Source organism: Sordaria macrospora, chromosome 6, assembly GCF_033870435.1.
Source record: "Sordaria macrospora chromosome 6, complete sequence".
Lineage (NCBI taxonomy): Eukaryota > Fungi > Ascomycota > Sordariomycetes > Sordariales > Sordariaceae > Sordaria > Sordaria macrospora.
This window is the reverse complement of record NC_089376.1, coordinates 2,173,429-2,195,415: the sequence shown is the minus strand read 5'-3', so window position 1 is coordinate 2,195,415 and position 21,987 is coordinate 2,173,429. Positions and strand designations below refer to the sequence as shown.

General features: G+C 53.0%; 9 protein-coding genes and 1 non-coding gene across 10 annotated transcripts; 5 read left to right on the top strand and 5 right to left on the bottom strand.

The window, feature by feature from the left end:
- The first annotated feature begins 385 nt into the window (after positions 1–385).
- Positions 386–2,180, top strand: SMAC4_07399 (uncharacterized protein). Its single transcript, XM_003345062.2, has 2 exons — positions 386–858; positions 923–2,180. The coding sequence occupies exons 1-2, from the start codon at positions 600–602 to the stop codon at positions 1,924–1,926; spliced, it is 1,263 nt and encodes a 420-aa protein (XP_003345110.1). The 5' UTR covers positions 386–599; the 3' UTR covers positions 1,927–2,180.
- A 196-nt stretch (positions 2,181–2,376) lies between these two features.
- On the bottom strand, positions 2,377–3,547 carry SMAC4_07400 (uncharacterized protein; the record flags this gene model as incomplete). The annotated part of the gene is made up of 3 exons (XM_003345063.2): positions 2,377–2,617; positions 2,692–2,763; positions 2,832–3,547. 3 exons carry the CDS (start codon positions 3,545–3,547, stop codon positions 2,377–2,379), a joined length of 1,029 nt encoding a protein of 342 aa, XP_003345111.2.
- A 1,198-nt stretch (positions 3,548–4,745) lies between these two features.
- SMAC4_07401 (uncharacterized protein) lies at positions 4,746–5,288 on the top strand (the record flags this gene model as incomplete). Its single annotated transcript, XM_003345064.2, has 1 exon — positions 4,746–5,288. The coding sequence occupies one exon, from the start codon at positions 4,746–4,748 to the stop codon at positions 5,286–5,288; it is 543 nt and encodes a 180-aa protein (XP_003345112.2).
- Positions 5,289–5,561: 273 nt separating this feature from the next.
- Positions 5,562–6,913, bottom strand: SMAC4_07402 (uncharacterized protein; the record flags this gene model as incomplete). Its single annotated transcript, XM_003345065.2, has 1 exon — positions 5,562–6,913. One exon carries the CDS (start codon positions 6,911–6,913, stop codon positions 5,834–5,836), a length of 1,080 nt encoding a protein of 359 aa, XP_003345113.1. The 3' UTR covers positions 5,562–5,833.
- A 2,030-nt stretch (positions 6,914–8,943) lies between these two features.
- On the top strand, positions 8,944–10,159 carry SMAC4_07403 (uncharacterized protein; the record flags this gene model as incomplete). Its single annotated transcript, XM_003345066.2, has 2 exons — positions 8,944–9,843; positions 9,924–10,159. 2 exons carry the CDS (start codon positions 8,944–8,946, stop codon positions 10,026–10,028), a joined length of 1,005 nt encoding a protein of 334 aa, XP_003345114.1. The 3' UTR covers positions 10,029–10,159.
- Positions 10,160–10,360: 201 nt separating this feature from the next.
- SMAC4_07404 (uncharacterized protein) lies at positions 10,361–12,202 on the bottom strand (the record flags this gene model as incomplete). The annotated part of the gene is made up of 1 exon (XM_003345067.2): positions 10,361–12,202. One exon carries the CDS (start codon positions 12,200–12,202, stop codon positions 10,589–10,591), a length of 1,614 nt encoding a protein of 537 aa, XP_003345115.1. The 3' UTR covers positions 10,361–10,588.
- An 852-nt stretch (positions 12,203–13,054) lies between these two features.
- On the bottom strand, positions 13,055–16,293 carry SMAC4_07405 (uncharacterized protein). The gene has a single exon (XM_024655866.2). The coding sequence runs from the start codon at positions 16,224–16,226 to the stop codon at positions 13,350–13,352; it is 2,877 nt and encodes a 958-aa protein (XP_024511044.1). The 5' UTR covers positions 16,227–16,293; the 3' UTR covers positions 13,055–13,349.
- Positions 16,294–17,344: 1,051 nt separating this feature from the next.
- Positions 17,345–19,798, top strand: SMAC4_07407 (uncharacterized protein; the record flags this gene model as incomplete). The annotated part of the gene is made up of 1 exon (XM_003345070.1): positions 17,345–19,798. One exon carries the CDS (start codon positions 17,345–17,347, stop codon positions 19,796–19,798), a length of 2,454 nt encoding a protein of 817 aa, XP_003345118.1.
- Positions 19,799–20,016: 218 nt separating this feature from the next.
- On the top strand, positions 20,017–20,122 carry SMAC4_13983. The gene is made up of 2 exons: positions 20,017–20,054; positions 20,081–20,122. It is a non-coding gene; the product is annotated as a tRNA-Leu (tRNA).
- A 206-nt stretch (positions 20,123–20,328) lies between these two features.
- SMAC4_07408 (uncharacterized protein) lies at positions 20,329–21,980 on the bottom strand (the record flags this gene model as incomplete). The annotated part of the gene is made up of 3 exons (XM_066090621.1): positions 20,329–21,410; positions 21,479–21,496; positions 21,559–21,980. 3 exons carry the CDS (start codon positions 21,978–21,980, stop codon positions 20,645–20,647), a joined length of 1,206 nt encoding a protein of 401 aa, XP_065947490.1. The 3' UTR covers positions 20,329–20,644.
- Between the last annotated feature and the right edge of the window lie 7 nt (positions 21,981–21,987).

The window sequence follows — 21,987 nt, the reverse complement described above, 5'->3', positions numbered from 1 at the left end:
TGGGTTGGGCATCTTGACGGGACACTATTATTCATTATGCAGTGCAGTCTGTTGGTGCAGTGTGCAGTGAGTGTTCAGTAGGTACATAGTGTGAAGCCTGATTGGGGTCTCCAAAAGAGATCGGGTGCATGTGGTGACGACATTGCATCCATTCAGTCGCTGCTGCAGCTGTTAGTGCTACCCCAATCTCATTCCCCATCTCCTCCCGGCGCCCTCTCAAAAGGTGCATGTGCCTGGCCCTGGCATAAGCGTTTAGGAATCTTGCTGCACGGACTTTGCTAGCTCCGTCTCCATTGATGCTCCGTCAAGGACCTTGATGGCACGGGTCGCTGTTGGCGCTAATCCGGACTGGGCAAGATCAAAGACCTGAGCTCCAAAAAAAAAACTGCATTCAGTCAATTCAATTCAGTCACACTCGTGTGGACGGTGCCTACCCTCGAGGTACCTACCAATTGTGCTACCATCCATACCTTATTCTCGCTAGTCAATTCACCTGAGGCATACCATACCTATCTTACATCGTAAGTGTGTTTGCAGACAACAGCAACATCCCCAGCAATAGCAACGAAAACACGAACAGCAGCAAAAGCAACAAAGCCATGCTGGAAAACCTCTGCACCCTGCCGCTCTCGGCGGACCTGTTCACGCAGGTGGTGCACCCGTCCAAGCCTCTGCTTACAGTCGGCCTCTCCAACGGCCGCGTCGAGACCTTCCGCATCCCCACCAACGAGGACAGCGACGACGACGAGGACGAGAACAGCAGCATCACCGGCGGCAAGGGCGTCATCAAGAGTGTCTGGAGTACCCACCGCCACAAGGGCAGCTGCCGCACTCTGACCTATAGCACCGACGGAGAGTGTAAGTAGGCCGGCCTTTCTTGCGACACACTACCTCGCCAGCTAACCATACTGCTCATTCCCAGCCCTCTACTCGGCCGGCACCGACTCCATCGTCAAGCACTTCTCCCCCGAGACCGGCGTCGTCATCTCCAAGATCGGCCTCCCCCCCGTCAACAGCACCAGCAGTCAGAGTGACACCCCAGCCATCCTCCACACCCTCTCGCCCCAGACCCTCCTGCTCGGCACCGACTCTGGCTCTCTCTACATCTTCGACCTCCGCGAGAATGGCTCCCTGAATCCCAAGCCCGTCCGCAAGCATGTCCCCCACTCCGACTACATCTCCAGTCTGACCCCTCTCCCCGCTACGGCTGAGAGTACCTCCGGTTTCCCCAAACAGTGGGTTTCTACCGGCGGCAGCACCCTGGCCGTCACCGACCTGAGACACGGCATCATGGCCACCTCGGAGGACCAGGAGGACGAGCTACTATGCGCCACAGTCATTCCTACCGGCTTGGGCCCCAAGGGCATGCGCAATAACGCTGTTATTGCCGTCGGCACTGGCGGAGGTGTCTTGACCCTTTGGGATCGTGGCGCCTGGGATGACCAGCAGGAACGCATTCATGTTGCCCCCGGAGAGACCAAGAGAGACGGAGAAAGCCTCGACGCCATTGTTCGGGTTCCTGATGAGCTCGGCTGGGGCAAGAAGGCCGTGGTTGGCGTCGGCGATGGCACCATGAAGATTGTTGATCTGAAGCGTAGAGAGGTCCAGGCCACATTCCAGCATGACGAGGTTGAGGTTGTTGCTGCCCTTCACTTCGACTACGATAACAGGCTGATCAGTGGTGGCGGCAGGGTTGTCAAGGTCTGGGCCGAGGCTGGTCCTGCCCAAGAAGAGGAGGAAGAGGAGGAGGTGGTGGAACCCCAAGGCGTCAAGCGACCTGCCGACAGCGATGACTCGGATGACGATGACGGGAGCGATAGCGACAGCGACCGCCCCAAGAGGGACAGGAAAAAGAAGAAGAGAAAGGGCAAGAAGGCGGGCAAACAGACTGGTCGTCCTGCCGCCTCGTTCCCAGGTTTGGATTAAACCGTTTACAAAAAGCGCTTGTTGGCAATACCCATTTCTTACCACTTTGCTTTTCCACCGTCCATTGCCGGTAGTTCTGCGCATGAAGGTGACCCCCCCCCACAGCTGACACACAGGACCGCAATGATAACTAATCAGCAAAACAACCATCGCCGTGCCCTTTCAACTTTGGACTTCAGACAGCCTAATGAGGTCTTTGCGGTCCTAACTCTTGCATAGATGAAAATATGAGCCGGTGACGTTTACAAGTGCCGTGCCACCGGATGCTGGGTCAATCACGTTGGCGCCAAGGGTGAGTCAATAACCACCTTGATTCTGTCATGTTTGTGGCTTCCGTGTTGTTGCCGCTTTGAGGTCACATCATGGACCTGAACAAAACCCCCCGGCACTCATTGATTAAATTGGAAAACGAGGAGTACCAAGGTCTAAGAATTGATCTTCTACCTCGTTTCAAGCACCTGGTCGCGTATAGTCCAAAGCAAGCACACGCCTCCAAACTTCTCTGGCTGTTCTTTCTTGTCCTTGACGTGCTGTCTCCCCTTCAGATGGCCCTGACGGTCGAATGGCGAGGTATAATCGGCTACCTAGCTTCACTTCTGGTATCTCTGCCGTTGCCCACTCTTCGGGCGGGTTTGCCGAAGTTATCAGACCTCCAGCTTCTTGGAGAATGGCTATACCTGCCGCAACATCCCTAATTCCATCCCGTTCTTGTTAGTCATCACTCTCAAGTCAGTAGCTATGGGCAGGCTAAGATGTTGTACTTGCCACTCCCAGCACCCTCCTTCCCACCAAATGTCAAAAGAACCCATTGCCGTATAAGCGAGGTCCAGCGTTGCGCTGTGCAGTGTTAGGACTTCTTATATCCGTTATCCCGTCCTTGTTGGTTCTGATATGCGAAGACTTACCTCCCCAAACTTCTGACCCCATGTACCATTCCGCCCTTCCCGCCTCGCCCTCCAACCTCGGCAGCCATATTGACAAAACTCTCCACCTTCCGATACAAGTTCCCCTCCGGTTTGTCCTTACGGTCTTTGCCCCATTCGCAACTAAACACACAACCCCCCGGCGCGTTCTTAGGCATCGGCTGCCTCACCATCGGCAACCGCTGTGTCTCATTGAGCCAGGCACCTCGCCCCTTGCAGGCCGTGAAGAGCTGGCCAAGCATCGGCGCACATATGACTCCTATAACCGGTGCGCCGTCGATGAGAAAGGCGATGGAAACGCAGAACATGGGGAAGAGGTGCGTGTAGTTGACCGTGCCGTCGAGGGGGTCGACGACCCAGGTCGGAGTCGTAGGGGTGACGAGGTATGGGCGTGTGGGCTGGGACGATTTCGCGTACGTCTCTTCCCCGATGAAGTGGTGAGAAGGGTAGCGTGTGTTGATGGCCGTTTTGATAAAGGCTTCGACGTCTTCGTCGGTTTGCGTCACGATGTCGACGGCGGAATCCTTTTCGGTGAACTCTTGGGTCGCGGGTTCATCGTCGTGGCTGGCATTGTGACTGTTGCTGCTGAACCGCGAGCGGGCAGCTTCCATGAGGAGGTTGCCTGCATCTTTCCCGAGTTGGACAGCAAAGGCGTAGATTTCGTCGAGTTCAGCTTCGGTTATTATTTTTGACGCCATGGCTGCTGATAGTTGGTAACAAGCACACACACTGAGTCTTGGGTTGTTGTTGGTATGTGTAGAGGTTAGTCCTAACAAACAGTCGTTGGTGTCAAGGGAAAAGTGAAAAGCAAAGTTGAGTCAGAACCTTTCCATTCCAACCAGCTATGGCACGCCTCGGCCTATGCGGTGCCATGGACTAACAAGCTGCCTGTGGGCAAGGACGGACCCCATTCCGCTCACGGTACCTTACATTAGAACCGTTGGAAAGCGAAGAATGTCTAGCTCGGCCTTCCAATGAGCTCATTTGATCGCAGATAGTGAGACTCCGGCGATCATTAACGCGAGGTCCCACTCCCCAGATTGTTCATGTTGGTGAGTTGATGATAGCATTGAACAGTGAGCACAAGTTCCGTCATCTCATCAAGTTCAATCCAGTACCGCGTACCAGCTCAGCTTGTTATAAGCAATGCGTATCTTTCCGCTACATGATGTTTATCTACTTCCTCCGGACCCCAATAGCTTCCTGTGCTCCTCCATGTGCGGATAAGTTCTCTCATTGATAGACTTTCGCTGTGGAAAAGGTCTCTGTCAACGGATAAGTCTTTAACCAGCGGATAAAAGATGGTGTGCGGATGATCGAGGAACTTGGTAAGTCGTGAGCTGACAGCTTCCCCACCTTTGGGTAAATATTTACCCACCATCACCAGCCCCGTCATTCACGTCCTTGGCTTGGATAAACCCTAACCCTTTGCTGGTGGCTCAGGGGTTAATAATCAGGCGATGACACTCGATCATGACAGTGCTTTACTCACTCCATATCTTCCAACAATGCAGTATGATATACGGAAGGTTTTGCTTACAGATCCAGGGTGCAATGGAATAAGTAAGAAGCAAACTGTTGACTTTCTTCGAGTGGTTGGTTATCAATGCAATGACGGGCAAAGTCACAGAACCGGAACCAGGGACGGGTAACCACTCATCCGCCCGTCCTTTAGATAACTTGTCCGTGTATGAGGAACGTGAATGATGAGCGAAAATCTGTTGTTAATAACAAAGTCCGAACACACATCTCGATTGAACCTCCACCTCCCGAACTGTCGAGTGCCGTGCGATACCTTTCTCAGACACCTTTCCTCGTATCTACCTCTGCAAAGATTAAAATAAGTCACTCTAGACACTCATCGCCCACAAACACATCACCCTCCAAGCCGGAGATATGCACCAAGGCACAATGGCATCTCCCCGTCACATCCTCCTCATCAACGGTCCCAACCTCAACCTCCTCGGTACTCGAGAGCCCCAGATCTACGGCTCAACAACCCTCCACGACATAGAGCAGGCCGCCCAGACCCAAGCCTCTTCGCTAGGTCTCCGTCTTTCAACATTCCAATCTAACCACGAAGGCGCCATCATCGACCGTATCCATCAAGCAGCGGGATTTTCCCCGTCTCTATCGCCATCAGGTGCCGCCGCCGCAACGACAACTGAAGCAGGAGCCGGACCGGGAACCGGAGTAGACAAATTGTCAGCCATCATCATCAACCCAGGCGCTTACACGCACACGAGCGTGGGTATTAGGGATGCACTGCTAGGGACGGGAATCCCGTTTGTTGAGGTGCATGTCTCGAATGTGCATGCGAGAGAGGCGTTCAGACATCATAGTTACTTGAGCGATAAGGCGGCGGCGGTTATTTGTGGGCTGGGGCCGTTTGGGTATAGTGCTGCGCTGGAGTTTGCGGGGAGGCATATGAAGTTATGAGTGTTGAGAGAGAGAGTCAATGAGATGTTGATTTTTAAGTGTCCTCTTTTTGTTTGTACATTCAGGCTGTTCTTTGTTTAGGTTGTGATACTGTTTGGCGTCAATGACGTTGCAGCAGTGACGGATTCTCATAAGTTGGTATCAGTGATTCTTCGGGTTGAAGGCACAAATTGTGAAATATTTTGTTCTGAATTCACAGAAGTAGCTACTGAATAAGACAAATGCCATAATCGTGAAAGCATGCTTTTTGGTCTAATTATTATGAAGCTATTCGTCCTAGATTCGTGTTCCATTCCACCTGCCTGTAATCAATCATACCAAGTCAGAGATGAAGTGGTTATGAAGAAATCATATTGAAATGAACAAAGGCTGGACTTACGAAAATTTTGTCAACAACGCCTTCAATACATCACACTCCCAAACTTTGAAGCCCAATGTACCGAGAAAAAAGGAAAGAAGAAAAAAGAAGACCGCCCAGACTTTTGTGTAGAAGTGATGCTGGTGTATAAAGACAGAACCAATTGCTAAGATCAACCGTCGTTGAACTATAATGAAGCAGCAACTCGAGGCATTGTCACCAATGGTCCCTCTACAGGTATCTTCAGGTCCCGCACCAGCTTGGCCCACGAGATGGCGCCTCTCATGGCAAGTCCCTCCGGCACTTCGGGTCCCTCCTCAGACATTCTGCGGTTGAACAATTCTAAGCTGACCCAACCCTGGAACCCAATACCGTGGAAGAAGGCTCGAGCAACCTCCTTCACAGGCAGGTACGCTCCATATTCTGTTTCGCCGTAAAACAGCCTGCAGTTGCGCGACCAGCTCATCCTGGCCGGCTGCTCTGGGTTGTAGTACGGGTGGCCCGGTAGCAGTGGCTTGCTCAACCTCTCGGCATCAACCACCTGGACGTAAAAGACTTTGGAGACATCCACGCGTGAGACCAAGTTGGCGATGGACTTCCTGACCGCCTCTTTTGCGTTGGGTGTCCTCCCGGTAGGAGACGTCGGGTCGGCATAGATGCGGCCGAGGATGTTGAAGGTGTCAAGGCAGATGCCAAAATTGGGGCGATCAACGCGCTGTATGATGTCCCAGCAGCGCTCCCAAAGGTCGACACGGGTGCTCCAGCAAAGACTCTCGTAGGCAAAGCGGATAGGTGGTGAAGCTTGAGCTCCAATGTCGGCCACTTTGACAAGATCCGAGACAATCAGGTCGATATCGTCACTGACTTGGTCGGCGGGGAGGAAATTGGCTGGGATCTGAATGATGTCGGTCTGAAGCTCATGAGCGAGCTCAATCCATAGTGCTAGCTTCTCCAGGCGGCGCTCATGTTCTGTCCTGTCGACAAGGCCGTCGTAGTGCATGAAAGGCTGGAGGCAGACAATCTCAAGCCCTCGGTCTTGACACATCTGGAGAATGTGACGAGCGGCGACTATTTGGGCTTGGGCAGAAGGGCCTTCGGGCGAAGGAGACTCGCTTGACAAACGCTCTGCAACGTCGACCAGATCCTCATGAAAAAGCTCGATACCGAGATATCCATATCGTTGAGCGGCATCAAGCTTGCTGTCCAGAGAGTGGCCGGCAAAGCAGCGTCCTAGGGACATGGAACTGATGGCTAATTTTGATGGCATGGCGAAGGGCTGGACGAGTGAGTGTAGTAAATGATCTGGAGGACAGGAAAATAACAGGTGTTGTCGGTAAAGGTTTCGCCGTTATAAAATATGTGAGACGAGTTGATGCTGAGGTAGGATACTGTCCTGGAAGAAATGTTGACCACCACTCGGTGCGCTTGAGAGTAATATAGGTAGTCAAGTGATGAGAAAGTGAAGAACTAGGGTTCTCACAGCATGTGCCTCATTGGTATGGGAAGGCAGGAACGAAGCTGTTGGGCGGTTTCAAGGTTTGATTTGGCCTTCGCGTGGTCCCATACGGCACGGCGACAAGCGTTCCCGCGAGCAAGACTCAAACGTAACTTCCCAGGCGGCCAACCGGTTTCCGTCTTGATCTTCAAATGATCATGATAAGGGTATTAGGTATGGCAAATCCGCCTCCCATCGAAGGTGTGGAAGGCGCCATGGACGGCTCATTGCAGGTGTTCGGGATGTCATCGCTTTGGTTTGCGAAGAATTGGCCAATAACAGGAACGATAACGGGTGCCAACGGTGAACCACGGGATGGAAGCCGAAGTTTGCTGAGCGGAATAGAGCATCAACGGATGGGCCGAAGGTAAGCGACCGTATGAGCGTCTCACAAGATTTAGCACCTCTTCAAAGATCAGATGGCGGTTGGGTGTTGACGAGCTTGGATGACAGGAGGGAAGAGACATCTTCCCCTGGGTGTGATAAACACTTAGCCGGGCGTATGGCAGTTGATAGCCTCCCGAAACAGGCACCTTGCCGGCCAGCTTGCGTCGAGGCCAATCGGGACCCAGTCAAAGTACCTCCCGTTCATATGGGAAGGGACTTTGACAGATGAGACACGGGTTACCGAATGCCTCTGTGTAATTGTGCAACTCGTGAGTGCCGGTCTTCCAGTTAGCTGAGTGTCTAATCGAATGGCAACTATCACAGAAATCGAATGGTAGCACCCAGTGTTAACCAACCGTCTGAATTGCACTTGGTTGCTTCATGGAGATAAAATCGAAGTCAATAGCGGTGAATTCATGATTGTATCTAACGACTCCAAGTAGCCGGTCCGGGTCTAGAACTTTAACAGTTCACGACTCGATATGCTCTACAATCCACCCAGTCCGTGATCTCGGCTCCGAGATAGGATGCCATCTCCCGATCCGTGTCTATGCCGGCAAGTTATCGATCGGACTGGTGAATACTGATAAGGAGCCGCCGCGTAAGACCAATAATACAATGCTTCTTGTTGGCAAAGCATGAGACACCAAAGGAAACAAAAATAAAGATGACGAAGATGGCGATAGTTGGCGGGCCTTGGGAGCGGGGTTGATTCCCATACACATCATAACCTCTGGGAACGGGGGGAAGATGAGCAAGAACATGGAAGCCCCCACAGTTGGTCGGGGAAAGAGTTGACAAAGGGGACCGCTGGATAAATATTTAAGCAGTGGGGCCGGCCCGGTTGGGGACGACCATGCAGGAAGCAATCCATCCCCGCAACGGAGGTTGTTTAGCTCTTCCGAGGCTGTTGAAGAGAGCTCTTCCTCCTGGATCGCCAAATTCCCCAGAGCATGGAAAAAGGCAAAACACTCTTCCAACCATTTCCCCATGCCATTCAAGGCACAATTCCAAATCACCACTCCGCCGCCGTTCAATCCCAGTCTGGCAGACAGGCAGGGAAAGAGAAGAGTGGATGATTTCAACTTCCCCAGACTTCCTCCCAGGGACACTCTAGCGTTTTCATTCATCCACCACGAATTGCCCCGTTCACGATGGAGATGCTGACTCCAATTGAACCCTGTCAACTCCACGCGCCCGAGTAGTATTCAAGATGGGGGGAATAACTTATAGCCACGCCCCTTGGCATCTTTCATCTCCCGAGACCATCTCGTGAACTCGTTGACCTGTCTTTGATTTTTATTTTGTTCTGCTTGTTCTCCGTCAAGTCTTGATCTCCGAGTGACCCGTAACTCTCATCGCCAGACACATCACACCATCAACCGTTACACATCATCATCATCATCATCGTCAAGATGTCGACAGCAACAACGACAACAACGACAACAACGTCGGCCCAGCAGCAAGAGACTCTCACTCTCACCAGCACACCCGACATCAGCCCTTACACCAAACATGGCTACCTCTTCGGCCAAAAGCTCACGGCCTCCATGTCCCCTCTCCTGCACTCCATCGTCTACTCCCACCTCTCTCTCAACTGGGCCCAACTCCGTCTCGACTCCCCCTCCATACCGCTCTTCCTCCAGCTCGCCCAGCACCCCGACTTCTACGGTGCCTCGGTGACCATGCCTCACAAGGTCGCCATCATCCCCCACCTCGACCACCTCATGCCCGAATGCCGCGACGTCGGCGCCTGCAACACCCTGTTCCTCAAGACCGACGAGGCCACGGGCCGCCGCCTCTTCTGCGGCACCAACACCGATGTCATCGGTGTGCGCGAGAGCTTCGTGCAGAACGTGACCGACCCCGCCAGGGTATATGAGGGCCGGCCGGCGCTGGTGATTGGCGGCGGCGGTGCCGCGCGCTCGGCCGTGTACGCGCTGCACAAGTGGCTGGGCGCGACGGACATCTACCTGGTGAACCGGGACCAGAGCGAGGTAGACGCAGTGATTGCCGAGTGCACGGAGCGGGGGTACGGCGATCGGCTGGTGCATGTGGCGAGCGTGGAGCAGGCTGAAGCGCTCGAGGGCCCGGGGGCGATAGTCGCTTGCATTCCGGATTTCCCGCCCAAGACGGAAAAGGAGGTGTTGGCGAGACGCATCATCGAGACGTTCCTGGGGAAGGAAGAGAAGGGCGCCATGTTGGAGATGTGCTATAACCCGAGCCCATTCACCGAGCTGGGGGCGTTGGCGGAGAAGGAGGGGTGGCAGGTTATTCTGGGCACCGAGGCGTTGATTTGGCAGGGGATTGAACAGGTATGTATTACTCCGTCCTGATCGTGAATATGCCTCTCTGGAGGACAGCTTACTGACATTTCATCTCTTTGGTTCTGCAGGACAAGTATTGGACCGGTCGCACAAACGAGGAGCTTCCCATTCAACAGATCAAGGAAGTCATTGCTGCAAAGTTGGCCGAAGCTTCCAAATCGCAAGCCAGTTGAGATGGCAAGGTCGTTCGAATCATGTAAAACAACAATGAAAGAAAAACAGAGTGGTTGTACGAATGGTGGTGTGATACCCGTTGTGATAGAAATGAAGTATCAGTTGAATTCTGCCAGCTCTAGGAGTGATGCTTTCTTTGTGTTCAGATATCACGCTGTCAGAATAATGTGACTGTGGGAAGGTTTCTCGGTGAAAGCAAGACACCCGTGGGCCAACAGTAAAGAAAGGCTCGGCGACGTCAACACAGACGTAGGATTCCCTATCGTCACTGGACAGACAAGCTGTGGAGGGAAAATCAAGACACAAAGCAATGCAGTAAAGAGGAAAGAGTGAAAACTCCATGGTGTACTTCAGACAACGTAACTTTGTACTTTGGCTTCATAGCTATCATCACATCGTTCGCTTCGACCTCGGGCAAGAAAATCAAGTAAGATAATTACAACAAAGGTATCGCCCAGCATCATAAACATCACATCATATCCACAGTGGTTGGCTGCCGCACCTCACAACACGCATTCCCATATTCAACTACCCTGAAGGCGAAGACAAGCTGTAGACCTTAGACTGCGGTCTCGCTCTGTGTCACCCTGTCCTTCTCGTCCAGCGAAGACTCCTCTCGCTCTGGACCTCCCCTGTCGAAGTTGAGCTCGGCCATGAGAATCTTGTTGGCGTTGGCAACAGGCTTGATTTCGAATAAGCGATCCATGGCCTCGAGCGGGATCGACTTGGTCTCGGGGATGAAGAAGTAAATGAACACAATCGACAGCAGCATGAGCGAGGCAAAGAAGAAGTACACGCCGTACTTCATCTTCAAGAACATTTGCGGCGTGAAACGCGAAATGATAAAGTTCCAGAACCAGTTGCTGGCCGCGGCTGATGCCTGACCCAGGGACCGCGTGTTTTGGTCAAACATCTCCGAGTTGATGACCCAAGGTGTGCCGTTCCACGAAGGGGTGTAGAAGGCAGTCCAGAGGTAGAAGAAGAAGATGGCTGCGATACCGCCAGAGGTCAGCTTGGCGTCTTCCGCCTTGGTCGATCCAGGACCGGCAATCTTGATGTAGGCTCCAATGAACCACATGCAGAGCGACCCGCCAGCCGCACCGATGAAGAGCATGCGGCGGCGACCGGCCAGATCGACAAGCCACAGAAGCCAGATGATGGTGAGCACTGTCTTAACGACGCCGAAGATGCCCGTGGTCAAGAAGCCGGTGTTGGTACCGGTAATGCCGATGCTCTTGAAGACCGTGGGGGAGTAGTAGTTGATGGCATTGATACCGCTTCCGTTCTGCCAGAGGAAGAGCATGCTACCAAGGAAAAAGCGCCACTGAACCTTGCGTTGCTTAAGAGACAGGAACGGCTTCCAGAAACCCTTGCCGACCTCTCGGGCATACCGTTCCAGGTCGGCGTCAATGTACGAAACTTCCTCAACAATGTATTGATCGGTGGGCTCGAGGTTGCGCATCCAGCACAATACCTTCATTGCCTCTTCTCTCTTGCCGTTGGCAAAAAGCCACCGCGGAGACTCGGGGATCCAGAAGCTGCCCAAGAACAAGAGGCCGGCAGGGATGAGCTGAACGGCGAAGGGGATTAGCCACTGCGACCTCGTCGGGGCCATGGTGTTGTTGACGCCGTAGTTGATCCAAAATCCGACTAGACCACCAATCTGCCAGCCGAGCTCATAAATGCCAACAAGACGGCCACGAACAGCGGGCGGCGCGAGCTCCGAGATGTAAATGGGTACCATGTTGGAGGCACCTCCAACGCCAATACCAGCCAGCACTCTGCCTGCGATAATCGGAGCAATGCCTCGGCTTTGGCCATCAGCAGCAAGCATAATGGCGGCGCCAATGATGAAGACGATGGAGAAGGCGATGAGAGATTTGCGACGGCCCATGAAGTAACTAGTCGCAAAGGCGAAAAGACTGCCAAAGAAGGCGCCGGCTTGGTAGACCGATACGATGTTGGACTGAAGCAAGGCGAGAGCACCAGGCGTGTAAGAGGCAAAATCGAATTCCTTGGTGAAGGATGGCAACGCAAGCGTGGTGCCAATGAAGGCAGAATCATAGCCGATCGTGCAAGAGGCAAAACTGGCGATCGCCGCGCATGTGTAGACACGCCAGTTATAAACGGCCTTTGGCGTTGGCCTGTCTTCCTTGAGCGCAAGGAGAGTCATCTTGACGAGTCCGATGCCGATCGACGATGTAGAATAACAGAAGGGGGGCCGGTGACGCGACCTCTCCTACAAGGTCGCCAAAGGAGGTGGATGATTTGAACGAGGAGAAAGGGCTGATTGTATCCTAGGATTCCGTTCTCAAGTCGGGATGTCTTTATAGAAAAGGAGATCTCAAGGGGTACGTATGAATGTTCGACTCATCGATTTGCATGGGAGCCCACGCACTAGCATTTCCTTCTCCATGGGGAATCTTGTCGTTAGCAACCATACCCCAGCCGCCTAGTGAGCTAAGATCTGGCTGGTTGGTCTCCCCCGCAAGAGCCACACGAAACCTGCTATTCGGTACAACCAAAATGCAAGCGACCGGCACGACCACTGGATCGCAACCCCAGAAAATCAGAGTGCATGGCAACAGTCGAGCCCCAGATGCCGGGCCTCCTCGTGGCAAAGTGACCTTTTCCAGCTCATCGCCAGCGTCTCAGTGTCCAGCCCCTGAACTTCCCCGCACTGAAGAAGTGAAGCTGATGAGCGTTGAGCTGGTACGCACACCCCGAAGAGGTGGCTGTCCAGTACGACCCCTGCTAAGCAACCGCCCCACAAACCGCTGACGTGCTAGCGCAGAGTTTTGGGAGGGTGTGGATGAATGTATAGCCGGAGGACGGCAGACAACGACGGTGTTTGTTCAGCCCCCTTCTTCTTCAACATCTCGAGCCCCTCTGCGTAAGGCAGCATGACCAGCCACCGTACTCGTAAACGTTGACACCGATGAGCCATCACATCTGAGAAGCTGCAGCTCTATGCATAAACGGCAAAGCCATTATCCAGCCAGCGAACGCCTGGTAACTTGATACTCGGCATTTCTTGAAACTGAGAGGTGTTGTTGAGGATACACATATGAGGAAAATCGCACACCTCCTTTTCCTCACTCTAGTCGTGAGCGCCAAGTGTTCCCCTGAGCCGATCGCCTCTGACGGTAGCCCGTACCCACAATAGAAGCGCCGGCTTCAGGAGCAAACACGGATCTGGGTTTAGTGCTCCGAGCAGACCTTGTTGCTATCCACCGAAACCGGCCCGAGTTTTACCCTGATGCCAACAGCCCGCCCCGAAATCAAGACCATCTCAAGACCATCAGATCCGCATGTCTCTTTCAGGATATCTGCGTTGCAATTCTGTTGAGTCGAGGCTGTAACTGTGCGGTATGAGATTGCTCTTGACCATCCGGGTATGCTCGCAAAACCTCGCGCCTCATCAAACGACGGGGTGCTCGCCGCCCGGTGAACAGTTCGAATTGGGCAAACCCTTGTTCTGGCAGAAGATCGAGTCCATCCATTGCGACCCAGCCTCTGTGAGCTTCGCGTCGTGTTTGTTCGAGCAGAGGTGATGTGAGACATTTGTAGTCTAGTTCTAGCACAATGCCGCCAGTGGGGTTGTCGAGCCAATGTAGAGGTACAGTAAACTCGGGGTCCGGGGTATTGTCCACTGTGTGTGTCGGTATGCAGGAAACAATCATGGTTGGGTTTTTGAAGTTTTCTGGGAGCGGTTCGTCTCGGGATCGAATAATGTGAAAAGAGGTGTTGTCATGGGATCTTGGCCCTGTGCTCAACAAAGGCAATGCGTCTCTGACCAACAGGTTCTCGAAGTGCGAAACCAGCTTCTCGGCATTGGCAAATGTTCGGTTAAAGATCAAAATCTTCTTGACTCCCAGTTGAAGCATGGCATATACAGCCGCCCTAGCCATTCCACCAGCGCCAATCACAAGACCAGTGCTAGTTGACCTCACGGCATTTGCGGGCGATAAACCGCGGCGAAGGCAGGCCCGGATACCAATCCAATCCGTGTTCTCGCCGTAAAGAGCTTTGACAGGGCCAGCTTGGCTGATATTGTTGAACATGGATACCTCGTCCGGTATTCCACCGTCTGCCGTAAGGTGTCGGACCGGAATCAAGGTGTTGACGGCCCCGATGGCTTTCGCATGCCTGCTCAACGAATGCGTAAGGCTGATAATTTCCACCTTGAACGGGAGACCGACCGAGGCTCCAGCAAACTGCGGATCACTGATGACCTCGCGCAAGGTCCCGATATTGGTCGTAGAAAGGGGCCGGTAGTGGTGCGGAATTCCACAGGCATTGAGAGCGGCATTGTGCATGGCTGGGGATAAGCTATATCCCACATTTGCGCCGAAGACATACAGCTTCATGGGGTCGTGGACAAATGCAGAATAGAGAGCATGCGTCGCTTCTAGAGCCGTAAGCGGAGGTTGGAGATGGTGGTGAGCATGATCTTGGAGCTCAGGTGTATCCTGCTTGAAAGGCTCTGGTGCAACCGGGGTCAGGATCTCGTTAAAACACATCGATGATCGACCTAGCCGGCCTGTGTTGTAAGCAATCAAAGGAAGTCTTGGACCCCCCGCGGCGTCTACCGCAACTTGAAGCTGCCGGATATCCGTGTTGTCCCTGGAACTTGAAGCCCGTCTAGTCATCCGCACCAAGTCGCATTCTGTATTCTGGGCCTTTCGGTAGGCCTGGACCCAAGACGAATCCCCCCAAAGCGGCGAATTGACGTGCAAAATCTGTCTGTTGCCGATAACCTTTGCTATTCCTTTAACGGCAGTTAGTTGGCTCAGTAAGCCTGAATCGAGTCTCAGATCGACCGTAAGATAATCTGGCGCAAGCCTTAAGGCGTGGCTGAGGTAAGTCATGTAAAGAGCCAGCAGAGCTTCTTCAGACAACGCTCTCTCTGGAAAGACCACGTGAACGATAATGGGAATCACTGTGTCCCTTCTGATCTCGCCTACAACACGGCTGATCTCGCTCGCCCGGTGTGGCGCAAGGCCCAGGGAACTCGTTGCGCGGGATTCGCCTGTTGCAAGGTCATCAATAATGATCTCGATTGCATCCACGCCGGCATCGAGCTCTTGTATATCAACGCCTCTGTCGAGGAAGGCAGATATAGGCAAGGCGAGGGCGTAGGTGAAGCGGCGCTGCTCAACGGGGACGGAAGCCAAGGGAAACGCGGACTCGACGAAGGGTATGGTTCCCTTGGGTAAAATTAAGGAGAGGAACTTGAGGAAATGGCGCTCAGCTCGTTTGAGCGTTAAATATGGCGCGGTATGCCGCTGGTCCGGGACGGCGGGCGGTGATGCTGGACCGGAGTGGGTGTCCAAGTTCTCCTCGGAGACGTTGAAGAACTCGAAATGGGTGCAGCGGCGAAGGACAGCACTTGTGGCGTCAAGAAGGGCGCTAACTTTGGACTTGTCATATCCCTTCAGATGGGCCTCGATGGCTTTCGCATCACGCAGAACGTAAATGACGGGATTAGACGTGCTGAAATTCTGCAACATGGCTTGCACATCGCGCTCCAGCCAAGAACAAACGAGAATGGCGCGGGTTCTGTGCAGACTCAAGATGTTCTGCAAGATGGTGATCTGACGCCTTCCGTAGTCGCCCGGGCCATGTCTCTTCTTGTAGTTCGAACTAGACAAGCCGGTGAGATGATGGAACTCGGATTCCAGATCGACTAATTTGCGCTTCATGGCGGTAGATGCCATGATGGCCAGCGTAGACTTGCCAGCGCCACGGATACCGGCGATAACAATGGAAGCATCGGGATCGAAATTGGCGGTGATGGGATGATGCGGCAGCGCACGACGGGGCGGGGAGTTGGGTGCCGACCAAGAGCCTAGTTGGACCGATCTGTTAGTATTGAGCACAATACAAGACTTGAGATGAAAGGCAAGGAGAAAAATAGACGTGCCTACTCTGTAGCTGGAAGTACTCGGACTGTTGGAGAGGGGTCGTGGTGGCCGCCTGGCGTTGGCATTGGCATTGGCATTGGCATCGTCGGTGTTGTCCGCGTCGCTGTCGTTGGCGTAAAGCATGGCCATGGTCGCAAAAGAACGCTTCATGCCGCTGGCGACTGCGGAGGACGATATGGGCGGTAGATGTAGATGATCGCGGGGTGCGACATCCCCGACATGGCGTGTCGGGATGGTGTTCATGATGGCGGTCTTGGTGTCTCTAGGCATAGGTGATTGTGCATCGACGGTAGAGGTTGCCGCATTCTCGCATGCACCATGGCAATGTCAAGTCTCCGTTAGAACATCACTCGTTGGGTCGGCTTATGGTCCATTCCTTCCTCATCGCTTGGGGGCCTGATAGTCAAGGAAATAGGGTCATCGAGCTGAAGATCCGACGTGGACTAAATTGTGTTGTTGGTAGTGTGAGAGGAGAGGTTTGTTTGAGGTGGTTGAAGCTAGCGGACGGAAATGGAGGTGTCAAAGAGCATTGCATGGGATCCCGGCCCGGTATACCTACTGCAAGTAAAGCCCGGGCCTAGCGGTAAACAAAAGGGCGAGTACATACCACTACCTTCCACTACTAACATACAGGTCTTTTACAAGTACGTTAGGCAAGAACGGCGGCCTAAGAGGAAGTTACCTTACAATCCCGTTGGGATATCCGTAAGCACATTGAATTGGTATTTACAGCCATCTGTAATTATGGCTGGTGTTTCCAGCGAGGTTTTTATTGTATGGGAGCGGGGGTCAGAGAGACACTCCAAATAGGTGCAACATAGCTATGTAAAGAGGATAAATGATTATCCTCCTAACTCCCTTTGGCCTCCATTCTTTCATCCTCTTCCACGCTGTTACAAGTCCAACACCTGCATCAATCTGTTTGTCCTTTTGAAGGGCAGCTCCAGAGATGCGATGCCTCTCGAATCCGATATTGCTCCAAAGTCAACAAATGTGAAATTGACTATTTGGACTTCTGAAGGACATACTTTGTTTAGTTGAAGAACAGTTTAACTTCTTACCCCAACATCCTTACCACAGCAAAAGCCGAAGTTCCCCCGCACCGAATCTAATCCCGGTTCCACTGCCGTGACGGACCGAAAACAATCACTGCCATCAACCGTCCTCGCTCACCCTTAACCTAGACATCATGTTGATTATCTCTATACTCCTCGGCCTCTACGCAATTACATTCAAGGCCGCTGTCCCAAAGCCATGATCGGACTCCCATGCACTAGCTACAACGTCGTCATGGTCTGGAGAGGGCCATGAAAAAAATAGCAGCAAGGGCATCCCATGTGCCTGATTAGCAACTCCTTCGACACCTCTACGGCTACACAACTCCAAACATGCCGCCTAAACGCAAGCCGCTTGATGCCGCTGCCGAAGCCAATGCCCACGCCGAAGCTCACGCCGGTCACACATCAGGAAACAACGATGCCCGTGTTGCCTCTGCGCCCAACTTAAACAACAGCAACATACCCGATCTCGGCCCTGGCACGACGTCACTTGTCGAGCCCGCTCGCTCGAAACGCCAGAGAGTCTCGAGAGCCTGCGATCAATGTCGAGCTGCGCGCGAAAAATGCGATGGAATACAGCCGGCTTGTTTCCCTTGTGTGTCGCAGGGCCGGTCGTGTACCTACCAGGCCAGTCCCAAGAAGCGAGGAGTCCAGACGGGCTATATCCGCACTCTCGAACTGGCTCTCGCTTGGATGTTCGAGAACGTTGCCCGCAGCGAGGACGCTCTCCATAATCTGTTGGTCCACGAAAGTGGCCGAGGCAGTGCTCTCCTAGTGGGCAAAGACTCGCCTGCTGCAGAACGGCTGCATGCAAGATGGGAGAGAAGTCGTGTCAACAAAAGCATTATCCGTCTTCTCTCGGGCCAGGCCGCACACGATCCATCTGACGACGGCCAGTCCCCGACTGAAGGCCTGATTGTTGAAGATGCCGGGCCAAACACAGCCGAACTCCCTCATGCGTCTCAGTTGTCTTTCCCGGCGCCGAATACAGTCGGGACGCGCACTCTACCAGGCCCGGTCCAACAACATATCTCGGTGAACACCCTGGAAAACAACCTTCAGCCAGATGACAGAACCGCTCTACCCAGTGCTGGGATAAAAAAGCTACCGCGTCATCACTGGCGCCTACTGGATATCTACTTCTCGTACACGCATTCATGGCTCCCTATCCTCGAGAAGAAAGACATGTACCAAGCATTGTACCAATACTCTGAGCAAGGCTCGTTGCTTCCCTCTGCTAACGTCGAGTCTGGCGTTCATGCCGAGCTCTGGAGCGCCCTTGCCCTGGCGTCGTTCCAGACTGCTGCCGCTGCTGCGTCGAATTCTGCGGGTCCAACTTCGGCGACTCATGGCGACAACAATGCCACCACTCTCTCCCCCGCAGACATATTTGACACAGCTCGAAACCTCATACCATCGGAAAGTGGGCCGTCCCAGGTGCAGCACTGCAGAGCCCTATTGCTTCTTTGTCTAGTAAGCATTGGACGGGGTGACTGGGAGTCTGCTTGGTTGTTGGTTGGCTTTGCAGTTCGTGTCCTACTTGTTGTTCGCACTCGGTTGCCTCCTGGTGATGACCGGTCACAACCAAGAATTCGCACGCTGCTCGTTGCGTGCTTCATCATCGACACCATTGTCTCTATGAGGCACAATGTACCGGCCCATCTCAAGCCAGGCGACATTGCCGATCTGCCGTTGCCTGAAGACGGGCAAGATCAATGGGAGCCGTGGACACCATGTGAGGGCTTAGGAGGAGAACACACGATGCTACAAATGTTGAGGAATCCGGCATATCCTCTAAGCACATTCAACCACATATATGGCGTGACCAAACAGGTTGCTCTGGAACTCTTGCCAAGACTCCGAATGTCTTCACAGAACGCTTCCTTGGAGTTCAGGTCGCGGTTGCAGCAAGTAATCGGCCATGATTCTCCCTTCAGTGGCTTCATCCTTTCCCAAGACACAGCATCGGCTTTTGTGCCAACAGCATACCTTACTCGTACCTTCTACCTATGGGCGGCCGCTTTTGCTGAGCCTGCCAACGAACACTACTCACATCTTCTGATCGAGACCCTTGATCAGTATCAGAAGCGGTTTGGCACATATGCAATCCCGCCCTTGGTCCCTTCACTTCTAGCTTCCCTCCTCGCTTTAAAGGAACAGTCGCTTTGCTCACAGCAGCACCGAAGGCAATTGGAACAAGTTCTATCCGCCTACTCCTCAATATGGTCTCAGGTAGGCCGACACAACAATACCAATCTCCAGCCCATCCGACATCTTGAGCCGCCGCCAACTGCAACTACGAATGCGAATGTCACGTCCCCTGTCATGGAACACCCTTCCCCAAGCTCGATGACTCCGGCCAACGATCGGTTCATTGGGTTACCGAACCCCATCCCCTACAACACCATGACAGTCCTAGACACTGTTTCTCAAACTGCTGGCCCTCGAAACTACGGGTCATTCAATACACATAGCATGCTCGGTACATACCCACCTCCTTCCACCCATTTGAGCGAGACCTCAATGGCTCTAGCACCCGGAGGCGCTCCTCCTAGACCACCAGCACCAGCATACGTTGATAATACAACGAATGGTCCGCATCACCATCACCATCTTGTGCCCATGGCCAATTTTGGATATTCGACGGTAGACTACGATGCAATGGTGGACGATTTGGCGTCGATCGAGTACACGGATGCGGTGGATGTCGATCCACAGTTCATGACGAACCTCGGGTTTGTCCCAGGCTGTAATTTTAGCGATATCAATGCCTATGGGCAATAGTTGAGTTAATCAAAGTTAATGGAAGAAAAGTAAAATCAACTTGAACTCGTAACATGTCGACGGATGATCTTTGAAAGTGTATGGAAAACACCATTCAGGTCCTTCACTAAGTCTGGGTGACTGTACGTAGGAGAATGATTTTGGAAATGTTGGTGAAAGTAGGGTGATTTGCGCTTCAGCTATGTAGGTGCGGCACTGCCATTAATCTTACAACGTCAGGCAAGATGGCCGAGCGGTCTAAGGCGCCACGTTAAGGTTAACCCTTAATCTCCTCTACGAGTTCCGTGGTCCGAAAGGGCGTGGGTTCGAATCCCACTCTTGTCATAGTCTTTTGCTCTTTTTTTCCCAATCCTGTACCAGAATTTGCATGCGTATTGTTTGCTTGTTTCCTTTTTCATTTCCTCTCCTCTCACCTTTCATAAATTGCTTCGTCGTTGTATTGAATAAGGCTGCTCTAGTTCATGGACAGTATCAATATGATGTGCCATTTTCGTTTTAGTTTTCTCTTCAGGATTTTATGATAGAAATTGCTTTGCCTGGTTTCCCGTCTGCATTTATGATGAACTATGGGAAAAGACGTTTCAACTTCGTACACTGCTGTTGTAGTTCATGCTTCTTCTACTTTCTAATCCCTGCCCATGTCAAAACCTTGCAGGTCTTTACCAACATGTGGTATAAGTACGAGTTGGGGTAAACCATAAGCCCTTGTCAACAACTAGTTCCTTGATGGAACGCGCCATATTCATGCCAACATCTCACCCACTCAAAACTAACACCACTCGGTCAAACAATGTAACAGCCAGTAGTGATGCACACATATTGCCGCCCGACATTACTCTCTTTCCATCACTCCTCCTCCTCACCCGGCTGATCCACCGTTAAATCAGGAACCCAGCCCTGCGGTCGCTCACTACCGCGAATCTTCCTATCATATCCCAGCCTCTCGACCTTGCGCACCGACTGCCGCATAACATCCAGCTTCTTCTCCCACTGTTTCTTGTCACCTGCCTTCATCGGCAGCATCTCAAAGAAGCTACCGAGCTCGTGCATGTCTTCCACAATGGTCCGCTCGTCTTCGGCACCGGCCATCTTGCCCGTCAAGGCTGTGCTGGTGGTCGCGAAGCGCATCATCTCGCCAGACAGGTCAAAGACGCCGTAGAAATAGTCGTCTTCTGTTGTTGACATGATCGGTGGTTCTGGCTTTGACTGCTGCTGCTGCTGTTGCTCGTTCTCTGCTGGCTTGGGGTCGCTTTCGGTGGTCGTCTCCTGATCGCCGGAGGCCGCAGGCGCCGGCGTGTTTCCAGCGTCTGGCATCGGTTCATCCTTGTCCTTCTCCTTCCCCTCTGATACAGCAGCGCCGCCCTTCCGGGTAAGCTCCTCCACAAACGCCGAGAGCTCCTCCGGCTTGAGGAGAGTTTGGGTCTTGAGATAGTGAGCAAAGGTGAGTGCCTCGGCAAGCTCCTCCAGACACATGAGAGAGCGAGAGTAGCGGTGACGGTTGATGCCTTGGACGTCTGGAACCATGACGGCCAGGAGCTTGGAGATTTCGGCGAGGCGAGAGTCGACCTCGGCTTGAATTTGGGGAGGAAGATCGGGGTTGATGGTACGGACTCTGAGGGGCACATGCCGTCAGTACTCTAAGACCTTGGGGCCAATGTTAATGAACTGTTGGTAAATTACCGTTGAAGAGCAAATATTCTGAGAAAATGGTCAGCCCAGGTCCTCCAATCTGATGAAATCTCGTGGTGGTGGTATCTCACATTTTCTTGCTGAGTCCGGTAACGTCCCTCGAAACCTTCCCGAGGCGGTCGCGACGATCATGGTGGGCGTCGAGCTCGTCGCGTAATTGCTCGAACATGGGCGTGTAGGCGTTTCTTACGACGGCCACCTTGGGCTTGGGAGCCGGTCGGGGACCATTGTCGAACCTCTTCTCGTTCCCGTGTCTGTCGCGCTTAAACCCAGACATTGTTTTTCCGGTTGAGTTGTCAATGGACTTTTTAGGAGTGTCTTCGCAGACGATCTTGGTGCGCTTGGGTGCTGGTGCTTCGTCCATCTTGCCTTCCGTGTTGGGAACAAACTGAATCGATGTCACGATGATGACGCCCAGAGATAAAGCAACCCCAGGGTGTGAGGACGAGTGTTTGTGTGCAGCAGAATTGGACTGGATTGGTTTTAGGTGCATGCCCCGC